At 40.5% G+C, this 11,362-nt stretch overlaps 1 protein-coding gene across 2 annotated transcripts; it reads left to right on the top strand.

Annotated features, from left to right (window-relative positions):
- The first annotated feature begins 480 nt into the window (after nt 1-480).
- Nucleotides 481-10,986, top strand: ZNF24 (zinc finger protein 24). 2 transcript variants are annotated; one of them, XM_040264859.1, is made up of 4 exons: nt 481-578; nt 2,453-2,951; nt 3,184-3,331; nt 5,263-10,852. In XM_040264859.1, exons 2-4 carry the CDS (start codon nt 2,532-2,534, stop codon nt 5,799-5,801), a joined length of 1,107 nt encoding a protein of 368 aa, XP_040120793.1. In that variant the 5' UTR covers nt 481-578; nt 2,453-2,531; the 3' UTR covers nt 5,802-10,852. The 2 variants fall into 2 exon arrangements, with proteins under 2 accessions (XP_040120793.1, XP_040120794.1); XM_040264860.1 differs by lacking the exon at nt 481-578 and adding an exon at nt 961-1,259 and having other exon boundaries at nt 5,263-10,986.
- The last annotated feature ends 376 nt before the right edge of the window (nt 10,987-11,362 follow it).

Below are 11,362 nucleotides of genomic sequence, written 5' to 3'. Positions count from 1 at the left end.
AGTCATGCCTTGGTTTCAAATCTTGCTTCCCACTTACCAGTTATGAGCACTCGGCAAGCTATTTACTTGTGCCTCAATGATCTCAGCTGTGAAATGGGAATACCAAAAGTACTTACTATCTCAGCGTTGTTGTGAAAATGAAATTACATGTAAAGCACGGTGACAGTGCCTGGTACAAAGTAATTAACATTCATAAATATTCATAATACTTCTTTCAGAGAACTACTGTGACAATCATATGAGATAATGCATGTGAAAAGGCTTATGAAACCGTAAAGACTGTCTTAGTGGCAGAATTCTTTCTTTTCCTTGTCTTTCAAGCGGAACCCAGAAGGCTGGGATACCGGGGGAGGAAGGCGCGAGGCCAAGCGCAGCCTCAAAGCAGTCATTGTCGTTGGACAGCCCTTCCCCCGGCCCAGAGCGCATCTCCATGGCAACGTGGGGCTTCGCCTCCCCCCCGCCTCCTGGGGCCCACAGACCGGAAGCAGTCCGCGCCGGGGGCTGCTGGGAAACGGCTCGAGAGCGGCGTTTCTGCGTCGGCCGAGGACAGCGAAGCGGCTGTGGTTCCCGAGCCCGAGGTTTGCGCGAGTTGGGGGGAAGGGTGTGAGAGAGACCCTGGCCTGGGGGCTGCAGACTGCTTGAGAAGAGTCAGCCAAGAAGCCTGGCGGGAACCTTCCTCGGCTTCTCCCAGAGGCGCGGGGGACAGGCCGCGGTCTCCGTGCCCGGCAGTTGTGGGACGGGCAAGGGAAGACGGAAAGCCAGATCGGGCTTTCAGCACCCTCGAAGAGTCCTCCATCCCTGTGTCCTTCGCGACCCCCGACTTCCCCTCCCCCATCGGCCGGTTTTGTTCTATTTCGAGGCCCTGGCATCTCGCGGAGATTTCTGGGATTCTTCTCGGGCGGAGGTGGGAGTGGGCGGGCCTCGCGCGGGGCCTGCCGGGACTTGTAGTTCAGCCGGCCGCGGGCGGAAGTGCCGCGGCTAGTTTGCTCTTGTGGCCGGGTGGCATTCGGTATGAGGAAGGCCGCCGCCGCGAGTGCAGGGAAAAGGGGCTGACGTCGTTGGGGTGGGGGCGCGGTTCGAAGCGGCACTCTGCAGGAGTGCGTGGGGAGGTCACTTGGGACGGGGCTCTCCGCCCAAAGACGGTCGGGACCGCGGACCTCCTCTCCCCGCAACTCCTCACATCTCACCGCCAGAGTGCTGTTTGAGAACGTAAAAGGAAGAGAAATTTCTTTTCTGTAGAATGCTTGAGCCGTAGAAAGGTAGGGTCTTGGAATAGAAACAGATCTGTAGGCCAAAGCTACATGTTTATAAGGCCGCCACACTCCAGAATATTTAATTAAACTTGTGTGTATGTTACCTGATAAGATCTTTTCTGATTCCTAGTTTTTGTAGGGTTACAGGAAGTTTTTGGGAATTAGCTTTCATATTCTGGGGCCTGTATGAGTACATTGAGCAGCTGCGTGGCTCATTCTTAACGGGTGTTGTAGACAATGGCATGGGCATGACTGTGCAAATACCAAGGAAAGGATCAGAAATAGCACAAGGTTTCCATGAAGGTAGTAGCTGGGGAGATTGTGAGTCATTCAGTGTCAGCGGAAGAATCTGCACCACAAAGGTGTTATGAGAGTTCTTTTTTCCCCTAGAATTTGCTGATTAATGCCTGTCGTTCCTAATTTAAAGGTATTTATGGTGTGGAGGGTAACTGAAAAATAATTAAATTTTATGGCACATAGTGGTTCCTTTTTTCCAACATTATTATCTATTCCTGAGCAAGTGAATTTTTTTTAACGTATATTTAAAGTCCTAGGAGTTCTTAAACATTTAAAAAAATCCGTTAAACGTTTTGTGAAAAAAAAAAAAATTTTTTTTAACAGATAATAAAAAAGCAAGTCCCTGCTTTTGAGATGACCTAAGTGTGTCAAGGAACACCAGTATTGAATTGTAGATAATGTGTTCAAGGGTCAGATGCATTTAGATACACTGAGAAGGGCTGGTTCTTAACTTGGATTCTTTTGATTGTTGAAATAGGTTTTGTTGATCATAGGTTGGCAAACTTTATCTCTAGAGGACCAGGGTAAATATTAGGTCTCTCATGCCCCATAGTGCCTATTGCAACTACTCAACTCTGCTATGGTAGTGTGAACAAATGAGTAAAATTATTTATGGAGACAGACGATTTAATTTCATGTCATTTTCACATGTCATGGAGTGTTCTTTTGATTTTTTTCCAACCATGTACAAGTGTGAAAACTATTCTTAGTATACGCATTGTACAAAAATGGGCAGCGGGCCAGATTTGGCCATGAGCTGTAGTTTGCAAACTTCTAGTTCAGGTTATTGATTGGAATTTTTAATCTAGTAAAAGAATACATTTTTATTTCCTTTAATCAGTCTGTGTCCAGGTTCTTAGAATATTTAGTCATTTATATATTTTTCATTTCTTGTGCCTCAGGAGTGCCTGTGAAGAAAACTGGGTATTTCCCTAAGGTATCTTGCCTTGATTGTCTTTCCTTGAAGTATTACAAATCAGGATGTCTGCACAGTCAGTGGAAGAGGATTCAATACTTATCATCCCAACTCCAGATGAAGAGGAAAAAATTCTGAGAGTGAAGTTGGAGGAGGATCCTGATGGTGAAGAGGGGTCGAGTATCCCCTGGAACCATCTTCCTGACCCGGAGGTTTTCCGCCAGAGGTTCAGGCAGTTTGGATACCAGGATTCACCTGGGCCCCGGGAAGCTGTGAGCCAGCTTCGAGAACTTTGCCGTCTGTGGCTCAGGCCAGAGACACACACAAAAGAACAAATCTTGGAGCTGGTTGTACTGGAGCAGTTTGTTGCCATCCTCCCCAAGGAGCTACAGACTTGGGTTCGAGAGCATCATCCAGAGAATGGAGAGGAGGCAGTGACGGTCCTGGAGGATTTAGAGAGTGAACTAGATGACCCTGGACAGCCAGTAAGTTTCCTGTGTTAGGAGCACTGGCGTAGCAGTATTCACAGCTTCTGAATTAGTTCCACTCAACTAAGTTAGAATTATGTTTATGCTTCCCCTCCCCCCCTTCATTATTTATGCTGCTTTGCCCTCTAGGCCTCTGCAGCATATGTTTTGTATGATTTCTTTGGTGTGTGTTTTATTTTTGATTCTCATCAAATTCCTTCTCAACTGAACCAATTCCTATCATTTCCAGGTTTCTCTTCGTCGACGAAAACGGGAAGTGTTAGTGGATGAGATAGTATCTCAAGAAGAAGCTCAGGGATTACCGAGTTCTGAGCTTGATGCTGTGGAAAACCAGCTCAAGTGGGCATCCTGGGAGCTCCATTCCCTAAGGCACTGTGGTGAGGACCGGAACTCCGTGTGGGCTGGAGAGTGAGAGTGTGGATCTTTTGTCCAGAACTCAGCTTATTTTTACTGGGAGCAGGGAAGGGGAATAATCACCTTCACCTGATTGCTTAGACATAGACACATTGTAGGGTTTCTGTTCCTATGTGATAACAATTGGTTTGCTAACCTTGAGTCTTGTATTCTTCAACATAACATCATCAACCTTTTCTTTGCTTTTATGTCTTTCTTTGAAGGCCTGCCCATTTCTGGTGGGCATTTGACTTACTCTGAGCCATAACCCACCTCTGTACAGAGGGACCAAGTCCCTCTGTATTGCTTATTTGCCACCTGTTTCCCATCCTTCCAGTCTCCTACCTAGTCTCTCTGGTATAATAAGCTTACTTCTTCAAATCTAGTTTTTTTGTTTGTTATCACCAGAATCTTTTCGTATTTTCAGCTTTTTTTCTTCAACATAAGTACAGAAAAATTAAATGGAAAGATCATTCGCTAATGCCATTCTTTCCCAGCATCTTGGCAGTTAATGCCACGTACTTACTTACTTTGATACAATCCTGTATATTCCTAAACCTGCTAGGTTTCTTTTTCATATTTATAGAAATTAAAATGAAATTTTGTTTGTGACTGCTTTGGGCATCATTTGTTGAGGTAGTTGAAGGTAATGCTAGTGCAAGCTAGATGAGTTCTGAGTAGGCTGCCCCTCTGAATTATGGAGCGTTCTTCTGTGCAATAAAGTTTGAGAAGCAGTATCTTTGGTTGTTGGAGGTCTCATCTTCCTGGGTGGCAAACTTCTCCCTTGCCTAAACTATAGAATAGACTTAATTCTTGCCTCTAAACTGTAGAATAGAATAATTCTCACTTCATTTTAGTGTTCTGGTCTTTACCACACTTGGGAACTAAATTCTTTCTGTGCCATTTGTCACCTACACGCTCACTCCTCTGTTGTTCAAGTCTCCAGACCTCACTAATCTCCTCTGACTCTTCAGTGTCTCTTTGTCAGCCTTCTTTTCTGTCTCTTTCTTAATCATTTGTTACAGACTTTCTCACTATGTACAAGTTTTTGAGTGCTTCTGTTCACCCTTTAGTGACTGTTTATTCATCAAAGCTTGAAGTTTCAGGAAGGTCTTAGAGACTTGCTCATACCACTCCTGCCTGTAGGTAGACAATGGTACCTCATGTTGGTAATTCAGGCTGTTCTTTCACTGTGCACATCTAACAGGCCTAGAAGTCACAGCTCATCTTAATACCATGACAAATACCAAATACAGCAAGTTGCTTTTACAGGAAAACTTCAGTCATTAAAAGAGCCTTGAATCTGTAAGTGTCGTGTCCCAAGTTAACACAGGATGCTCCCGGCTTACCTTCAGCTGCTTCTTGTTAGGACTGCTGTGTTCTCCTTGTAATCTAATCTTGGCTTTGACCTGCCTTGTCTTACTCGTTTTAGAAAAATCACTGTCTGACAGATTGGTTACTTACACTTTGTATTTTGATATAATTTCTCCCTTTTTCAAAGCAAAACAATGTGATTTCCTGGTGGCAAATTTTGATTTATTTTTCTCCTGACCTTAGCTGCATCTCTGTGTCTCCTAACAAACTTAGACTCTCTGAAACATCTGTGGTTTTTCCACACTTTGATTTTTGACCACCATTGTGTAACCTACTCCCTGTGCTACCACTTACTAGGATACAGCCTTTTAATTCCTCATATGTTCCCATGCTCTCATCTCATTAACCTCATAATGAGTTGTTTTCATTTTTTTTCTTTTTTGAGACTAGGCAGTATCATCACCAGTTTCATGGTGCTGTTTATAGACATATATAAGCTATTTACTTCTAGTTCATTTTTTTTTAAATATTTTTTTTCCTTCAGTTGTCTGTCCTCCCAGAATAGGAAGTAAGTGATATCTACATTTTCTGTTTATTTCAGATGATGATGCTAGGACTGAAAATGGAGCTCTAGCTCCAAAGCAGGAGATTCCTTCAGCAGGAGAATCTCATGAAGTTCCCGGCACTCTCAATATAGGTGTTCCTCAAATCTTTAAATATGGAGAAACCTGTTTCCCTAAGGGCAGGTTTGAAAGAAAGAGAAATCCCTCCCGAAAGAAACAGCATATATGTGACGAATGTGGGAAACACTTCAGTCAGGGCTCAGCCCTTATTCTTCATCAGAGAATCCACAGTGGGGAGAAACCCTATGGATGTGTTGAGTGTGGGAAAGCATTCAGCAGGAGTTCCATCCTCGTGCAGCACCAGAGAGTCCACACTGGAGAAAAACCTTACAAATGTCTCGAATGTGGAAAAGCTTTTAGCCAGAATTCTGGGCTTATCAATCACCAGAGAATTCATACTGGGGAGAAACCTTATGAATGCGTTCAGTGTGGGAAATCCTATAGTCAAAGCTCAAATCTTTTTAGACATCAGCGAAGACACAATGCAGAAAAACTTCTCAATGTTGTGAAAGTTTAAGAAATTAAAAAAAAAAGTCAGCACTCAGGTCTTTTTCTTCTGAAATGAAGACAAAATTAAAAACATGAAATGACATAATTTTCCTATAGACTGTTAGAAAATCCACTGGGAAATGTAGAAAATCTTCACCCATTATTATTATCTTGAAAGGAATGGTGTCATACCTGCCTAGAAACTGAAATTTTAAACTTAATTCAGGTGTTAATGCCTAATCTTCCATGTGATATTTCTTATTATTTTTCCTAATGATGAACTACCTGATCTTTGTCCCTTTGTTACAAAGATTGCTTCTTAGACAGATACATTATTTGTGTTGGTCATCAAAATGTTCTTTGCAAGGATACATTCCCTTCTGCATTGAAAAGCAACATAAGAATTACAAAATCTGAAAACTGAAACCACTTTTTCCAAATTTACCTGTTTCCTTTTACCTAATTTGAATATGAATTTTTGAAAATAGAAGATAAAAGGTGACCAAAAACCAGAGTGAAATGAGCCTTAAAACTCAGATAAGAAGTGACAGTTGATAAAACATCAAAAAGTGAATGGGACACCTAGATTGGGGAAGACTGACAAATACTTTGATCCAAGAATTGAAGCGTATCAAGAATTTATTCTAGGTATAATTATCTGCCTGCTGGAAAACTCAAAATTAGCTCATCCTACCTGTAATTGAGAAGCAACCCATTCATGAAAATAATGTCCTCTCATGTATCATTAGAAAGTGAACAGTCTAAACAAACAGTTGTAAAGCTTTGAAGGTAGAAGTTATAACACTAGGGGAGGATCTGTAATGAATGGCAGTGTTGAAGGGCAAATGTAATCGAGTAATGGTCTGTCTTGGCTTTTAGAAAACAGAAGACTTGAAGATCTAAGTCATCATTTTTCCTTCATTTTTGTTGAGGACAGGAAAATCTCTGATAGGTGAGGAACAAGGTATCAGGGTTTTGATTTTACTCTTTTGGTACAAAAGGGTTGAACACCAAGCTAACAGAGCAGCCATGCGTTTATTATTAAATTTTCTACCAACAAGGCACTGTGCTAGGTACTGTAACCCTGCCATGGGGAGGTAGGTATTCTTCCACTGTAAATCACTGGGGGTTGGTATAAAGCTGTTTCCTGTGAGTTAGCCTCTCCCCCCCCAACCCCAGTCTAAGCAGTCCTGGGATGGAGGGTCACCTCTGAGATTCCTAGAGCCATAGTTCTCTTACCAGGGTGTTGTATTGGGGAAAGGAGGACTCAGCTCAAAGAGCTAGCCAGCTTGTCAGCAGTCTTCAGAGGTGAGTCCAAGATAATATCACAGTTTGGAAGTTTATGGGTCTTTTATGAAAAAACAAACTAATCAATCTCTAGTAGTACTGAGGTTATACTTAACATATTAGGTTGAATGGATTGTTCTATTTAAAAAAGAACTAGGCTATTAACAACTAGTTTATTGTCAGAGTTGGAGCTTTTTTTAATTTTAAGTCAACACATTAAAAAAAAATGTATAAAAGTAATAACATTGTAGTAGTAGGATTATATACTCCTTGGTTGAGAATCCCAAATACTGTGGTTCTGTTTAGTGGAAAACTCTGGAAGTTAAAATATATAGAATATGAGAAAAGGCTTTTTTATAGTGGGCATAACTGTGTGGAAAATGACCCATGTGAATAAAAATATTATGTATTTCCAGAGTTTTGGGTTACATCTGGTGCTTGGATCAAATTAAACAATGGAAGGTGTGATTTGCATGAGCCTGTTAAAAAGCAGAGTAATAAATGCAAGGCTAGCTGGTGGAGAAGTGAGGCAGAATGGAGCTTGTTTATAGAATTTTTTGATAATTATAAGAAATGTGCTTTATAGATTAAGATTTATTGAAGTATAAATATGTAGTAATGATATAATGTATTTTAAGTTATACAAGAATATGTAGGGACTTTTGTTTGGGTCTTTTTCTCTTTGTGGCTGAGAGGAAACAAGTCAGTGTCCAATAAAGCTATGAATTCCTCCGCTCTAAGATAAAACGGTCTTGGGTTGATTGATTTATTTATAACTGGCTTCTTTCCAAGTAGGTTCTGAAGTAGCATATTTGGAATACTGCTGGGATGACAGAATTCTTTTATCAGAGTAGGTAAGAAAGGAGTAACCTCTTGGTGGCTAGAGTTTCATGGTTTTTTAGATCTTCTGCTTTTCCTGTATACAAAGAAGCTTCCCTGTGGTTCATTTGTCATAAATGCCAAAGATGTTTGGTGTAATGTGCGAACTTAGAAAAAAGTATTAGAGTTGGCAAAGGTGAGTTTGTCTTGTTATCTCTGATACCTGTGTGTTTAAGAAGGATTCTGAGACTAAGGCAAGGCTTGGGGGGGGGGAATGAACTGGACCCCAGAAAACTGGGTGATGATACACATTAAAAGGAAATGATTGTCTTTGTAGTCCCCATCTCTGGTTATCTATTCAGTGCTTTATTATTTCGTCTGGACTTTCATTTATGTCCACTCAGATGATCATAGTTGGCAATTCTGGGGGGTGCCCAGCCTTTGATGAAGTGGTGATCTAGCATTGCCAAACAGTGGCATCTGTTGGGTTAGCAAATGAGCAGTCATTAACGGCAAGCAGACTGCTTATGGCTGACCAATAGCCACTGAGCACTTGCTCATTACTGAGAAATTTTCTTTTGATTTTCTTGGAGGTTGAACTCTGCACATTCACACCCAGTTGGCACTTGATCATTTAGCAGTAGGTCTGTCACATTTGTGTAAGTTGCAGGGAGGGTTCTATGTACTGAAATAATCTGCATGCCAGTCATTGGGTTAGACACTACCCATCTCCCTTAGATTTGTAGACTAGGAAAGCAAGATTTAGAGATCGTGTGGCTTGCATGTGGCCAGTTAGAGCTAAAACTCAAATCTAGTTCTGTGAACTCCAGGGATGTATTTTTTTTTTACAATGCAATGATTGATGGCTATTAAACCGTGATTGGTAAATTTTATGCTTTTATCTTATGGTTAGCAAATATAAAAGCTATTAAAAACATACTTGTTTGACTTTTCTACAGTTCAAAAACACAAAATGAAAAAGAACATTTCTTTTTATGGTCTAAATTGACAAGTAATAATTATTTGGTTTGCTCTTCTTCCAGACTTAGGCATATACATAATTAAGCAAAAACTTGTTAATAGCTGACACTTGTCACTGTACACAGATACTGTTGGAAGCGCTTTACCATGGATTAACTCTTAATCCCCACACTGACCATATGAGGTAGGTACATACCCCCATTTTTACATGTACTGCACTGAAAATTGCCTCCTCTCCCTCCCACTTGGATGTAGACTTTTATTTTTTATGGCTACATACTAACCCATTGCATCAATAACACTATAACTGGGACTTCCCAGGCAGTCCAGTGGTTAAGACTCGGCACTCCCAATGCAGGGGGCACAAGTTTGATCCCTGATTGGGGAACTAAGATCCCACATGCCACACAGTACAGCCTAAAAAAATATGCTGTAACTTATCAGACAACCCCTATTGGTAGGTAATTTCATTAGTTCCATTTTTTTTTTTTAATTACAAAGAAAAGTAGAGTTAACATCCATATATATTTTGCTGCCTATGTGGGTATTTCTGTAGCGTAAATAGCCAGAAGCGGGTTTATTGGGTCAGGAAATGTACATATTTAATGTTTGGAGAAATACCATGAGAAAATATTGTACCACTTTGCAACTCCATCACTAGTTAGAGTGCCTCTTTGCCTATATTCCCAACAACCCTGAATCCTTCAATGTGTTTGCTCTTTTTTTTTTTGTTAATAAGGAGAATTATCTTTTTATACTTTTTATTTGCGATTTGCAAATATACTTTTTATTTCCAATTGTGAATTGCATTTTCCCATTTTTAATTATGAAAATATAAATGACTACCATCTCAGTGTACAAAACTTTTATAAAGGAGCGAAGAGAGACCCTTTTCTCCAGCATTTTCTATCACATTCCACTGCCCACAGTTGAGTATGCATTCATCTAATCTCCTTTACATAATTCCCATGTGAATGTGCATATGCTTATAAATGCCATTTTTACATAAATAGGATATATATATGTATTGTTCTGCAGCTTGCTTTTTTTGTCTCGAAAACCAATCCTGAGGTCTTTAAATCTGCTTAATGGTTGAATAATATTCAATACTATGAAAATACCATTATTTAACTGTTCCCTTATTTTTTCTTTCTCTCTTACATTGCCAAAGTAAACATCTCTTTCGTATCTTTATGCATGTGTGTGAGTATTTTTTTAGAATGGAGTAGAAGGTAGATTGTTGGGTCTATCAGTTTGTTATCAGATTGTCTATCAGGGAACAATCAGATAGTAGACCCACCTTAGCCTTCCAAAAGGCCTTCATGACTTTCTGTTTTCACCAACTGTATGGAAAGTGCTCGTTTCCCCATAAAGCTTTACCTGCACTTGATAATTTTTATCTGATGGGAAGAAGAAAAAAAAAAAAGGATCATTTTACATTTTCCTGGCAAGGTTGAGGTTATTTTCATATATTTATTGGCCATTTATAGTTTTATCATAGATAGTTTGTATCCTTCACCTGCTTTTCTGTTGAGTTATGTGTGGATATATGTAGTTTCTGTTCAGTATCTCTTTCCCTGTCTTGTGATAACAGAATAAAGATTGTGGGGAACCCATTCCCTGTGGCTTAGGTGAGTACATGACCAGGTCAGGCCTTCCTGAGTCCCACGGCTCCTTAGCCACAGTGATTAAAGAATGGGCATGTAACCCAAGTCAGGCTAAAGAATGCCCTCAACGGAACTTCTGCTGGAACTCTTGGAAAGAACACTCAACAGAGATCCCACGAACTAAGGACTGTGTAAGCCTGAAAATTTGTACTATGTGGAAAGAGTCTGAGGGGAAACTCAGAGGCTAGCAGAAAGGAATGAGAGCTAAGTTCTGATGTCATTTTTCTGGAGGCCCTAGATCCAGCTGTGCCTAAAGCCTGCCCTACCTCTGGACTTTAACGTTTTGTGAGCCAATAAAGTCCCTTTCTTGTTTAAAATAATTGAATTGGGTTTCTGTCCTGATTAATATAGGTTATTTGTATTTTCTTACTGATTTGTAGAAAACCTTTGTAATTTTAAATTCTAGACTTATACTTTATGCACTACATAAGTTAATAAAATTAGCATGGCCTTCCATGATTTGGCCTCTGTCAACCTCTGCCATTTGTTACTCTACTCTTGTCTACATCACACAGCACATACATATACTTTAAATTCCAACAATAACTGAACACTGGTGTTGGGAATGTCTATAGATAAAAAATGTCACACAGTCAAGTCCTTGGCATTTCTCTTCCCATCCTTCTTACAGATTCATTAACTTGGGACCCAGACTGGGGATTACACTGCTGAGTGTTTGCTCTACTCACCTCTAGCCATCACTCTTAGGGTGTTCCCCCCAAGCACCCCCTGTATGTGACTTGGAATGCCTTCCCATGTCCTCCATTCCCCCTCTTCCCCCCAGTGTGGTTTTCTGGGGTCCTTTTTAAAAAATTTTCAGGCTTGTGGATTTGAA

This window comes from Oryx dammah, unplaced genomic scaffold, assembly GCF_014754425.2.
Source record: "Oryx dammah isolate SB20612 unplaced genomic scaffold, SCBI_Odam_1.1 HiC_scaffold_22, whole genome shotgun sequence".
Lineage (NCBI taxonomy): Eukaryota > Metazoa > Chordata > Mammalia > Artiodactyla > Bovidae > Oryx > Oryx dammah.
The sequence above is the reverse complement of the archived record's forward strand: the minus strand, read 5'-3'. Positions and strand labels throughout refer to the sequence as shown.

Bases quoted from the DNA above. Each gene is read 5' to 3' on its own strand.
- ZNF24 (XM_040264860.1), top strand. From the start codon at position 2,532: ATGTCTGCACAGTCAGTGGAAGAGGATTCAATACTTATCATCCCAACT. The intron at 2,952-3,183 runs GTAAGTTTCCTG...TATCATTTCCAG, and splicing joins TAGATGACCCTGGACAGCCA to GTTTCTCTTCGTCGACGAAA. The intron at 3,332-5,262 runs GTGAGGACCGGA...TGTTTATTTCAG, and splicing joins CCATTCCCTAAGGCACTGTG to ATGATGATGCTAGGACTGAA.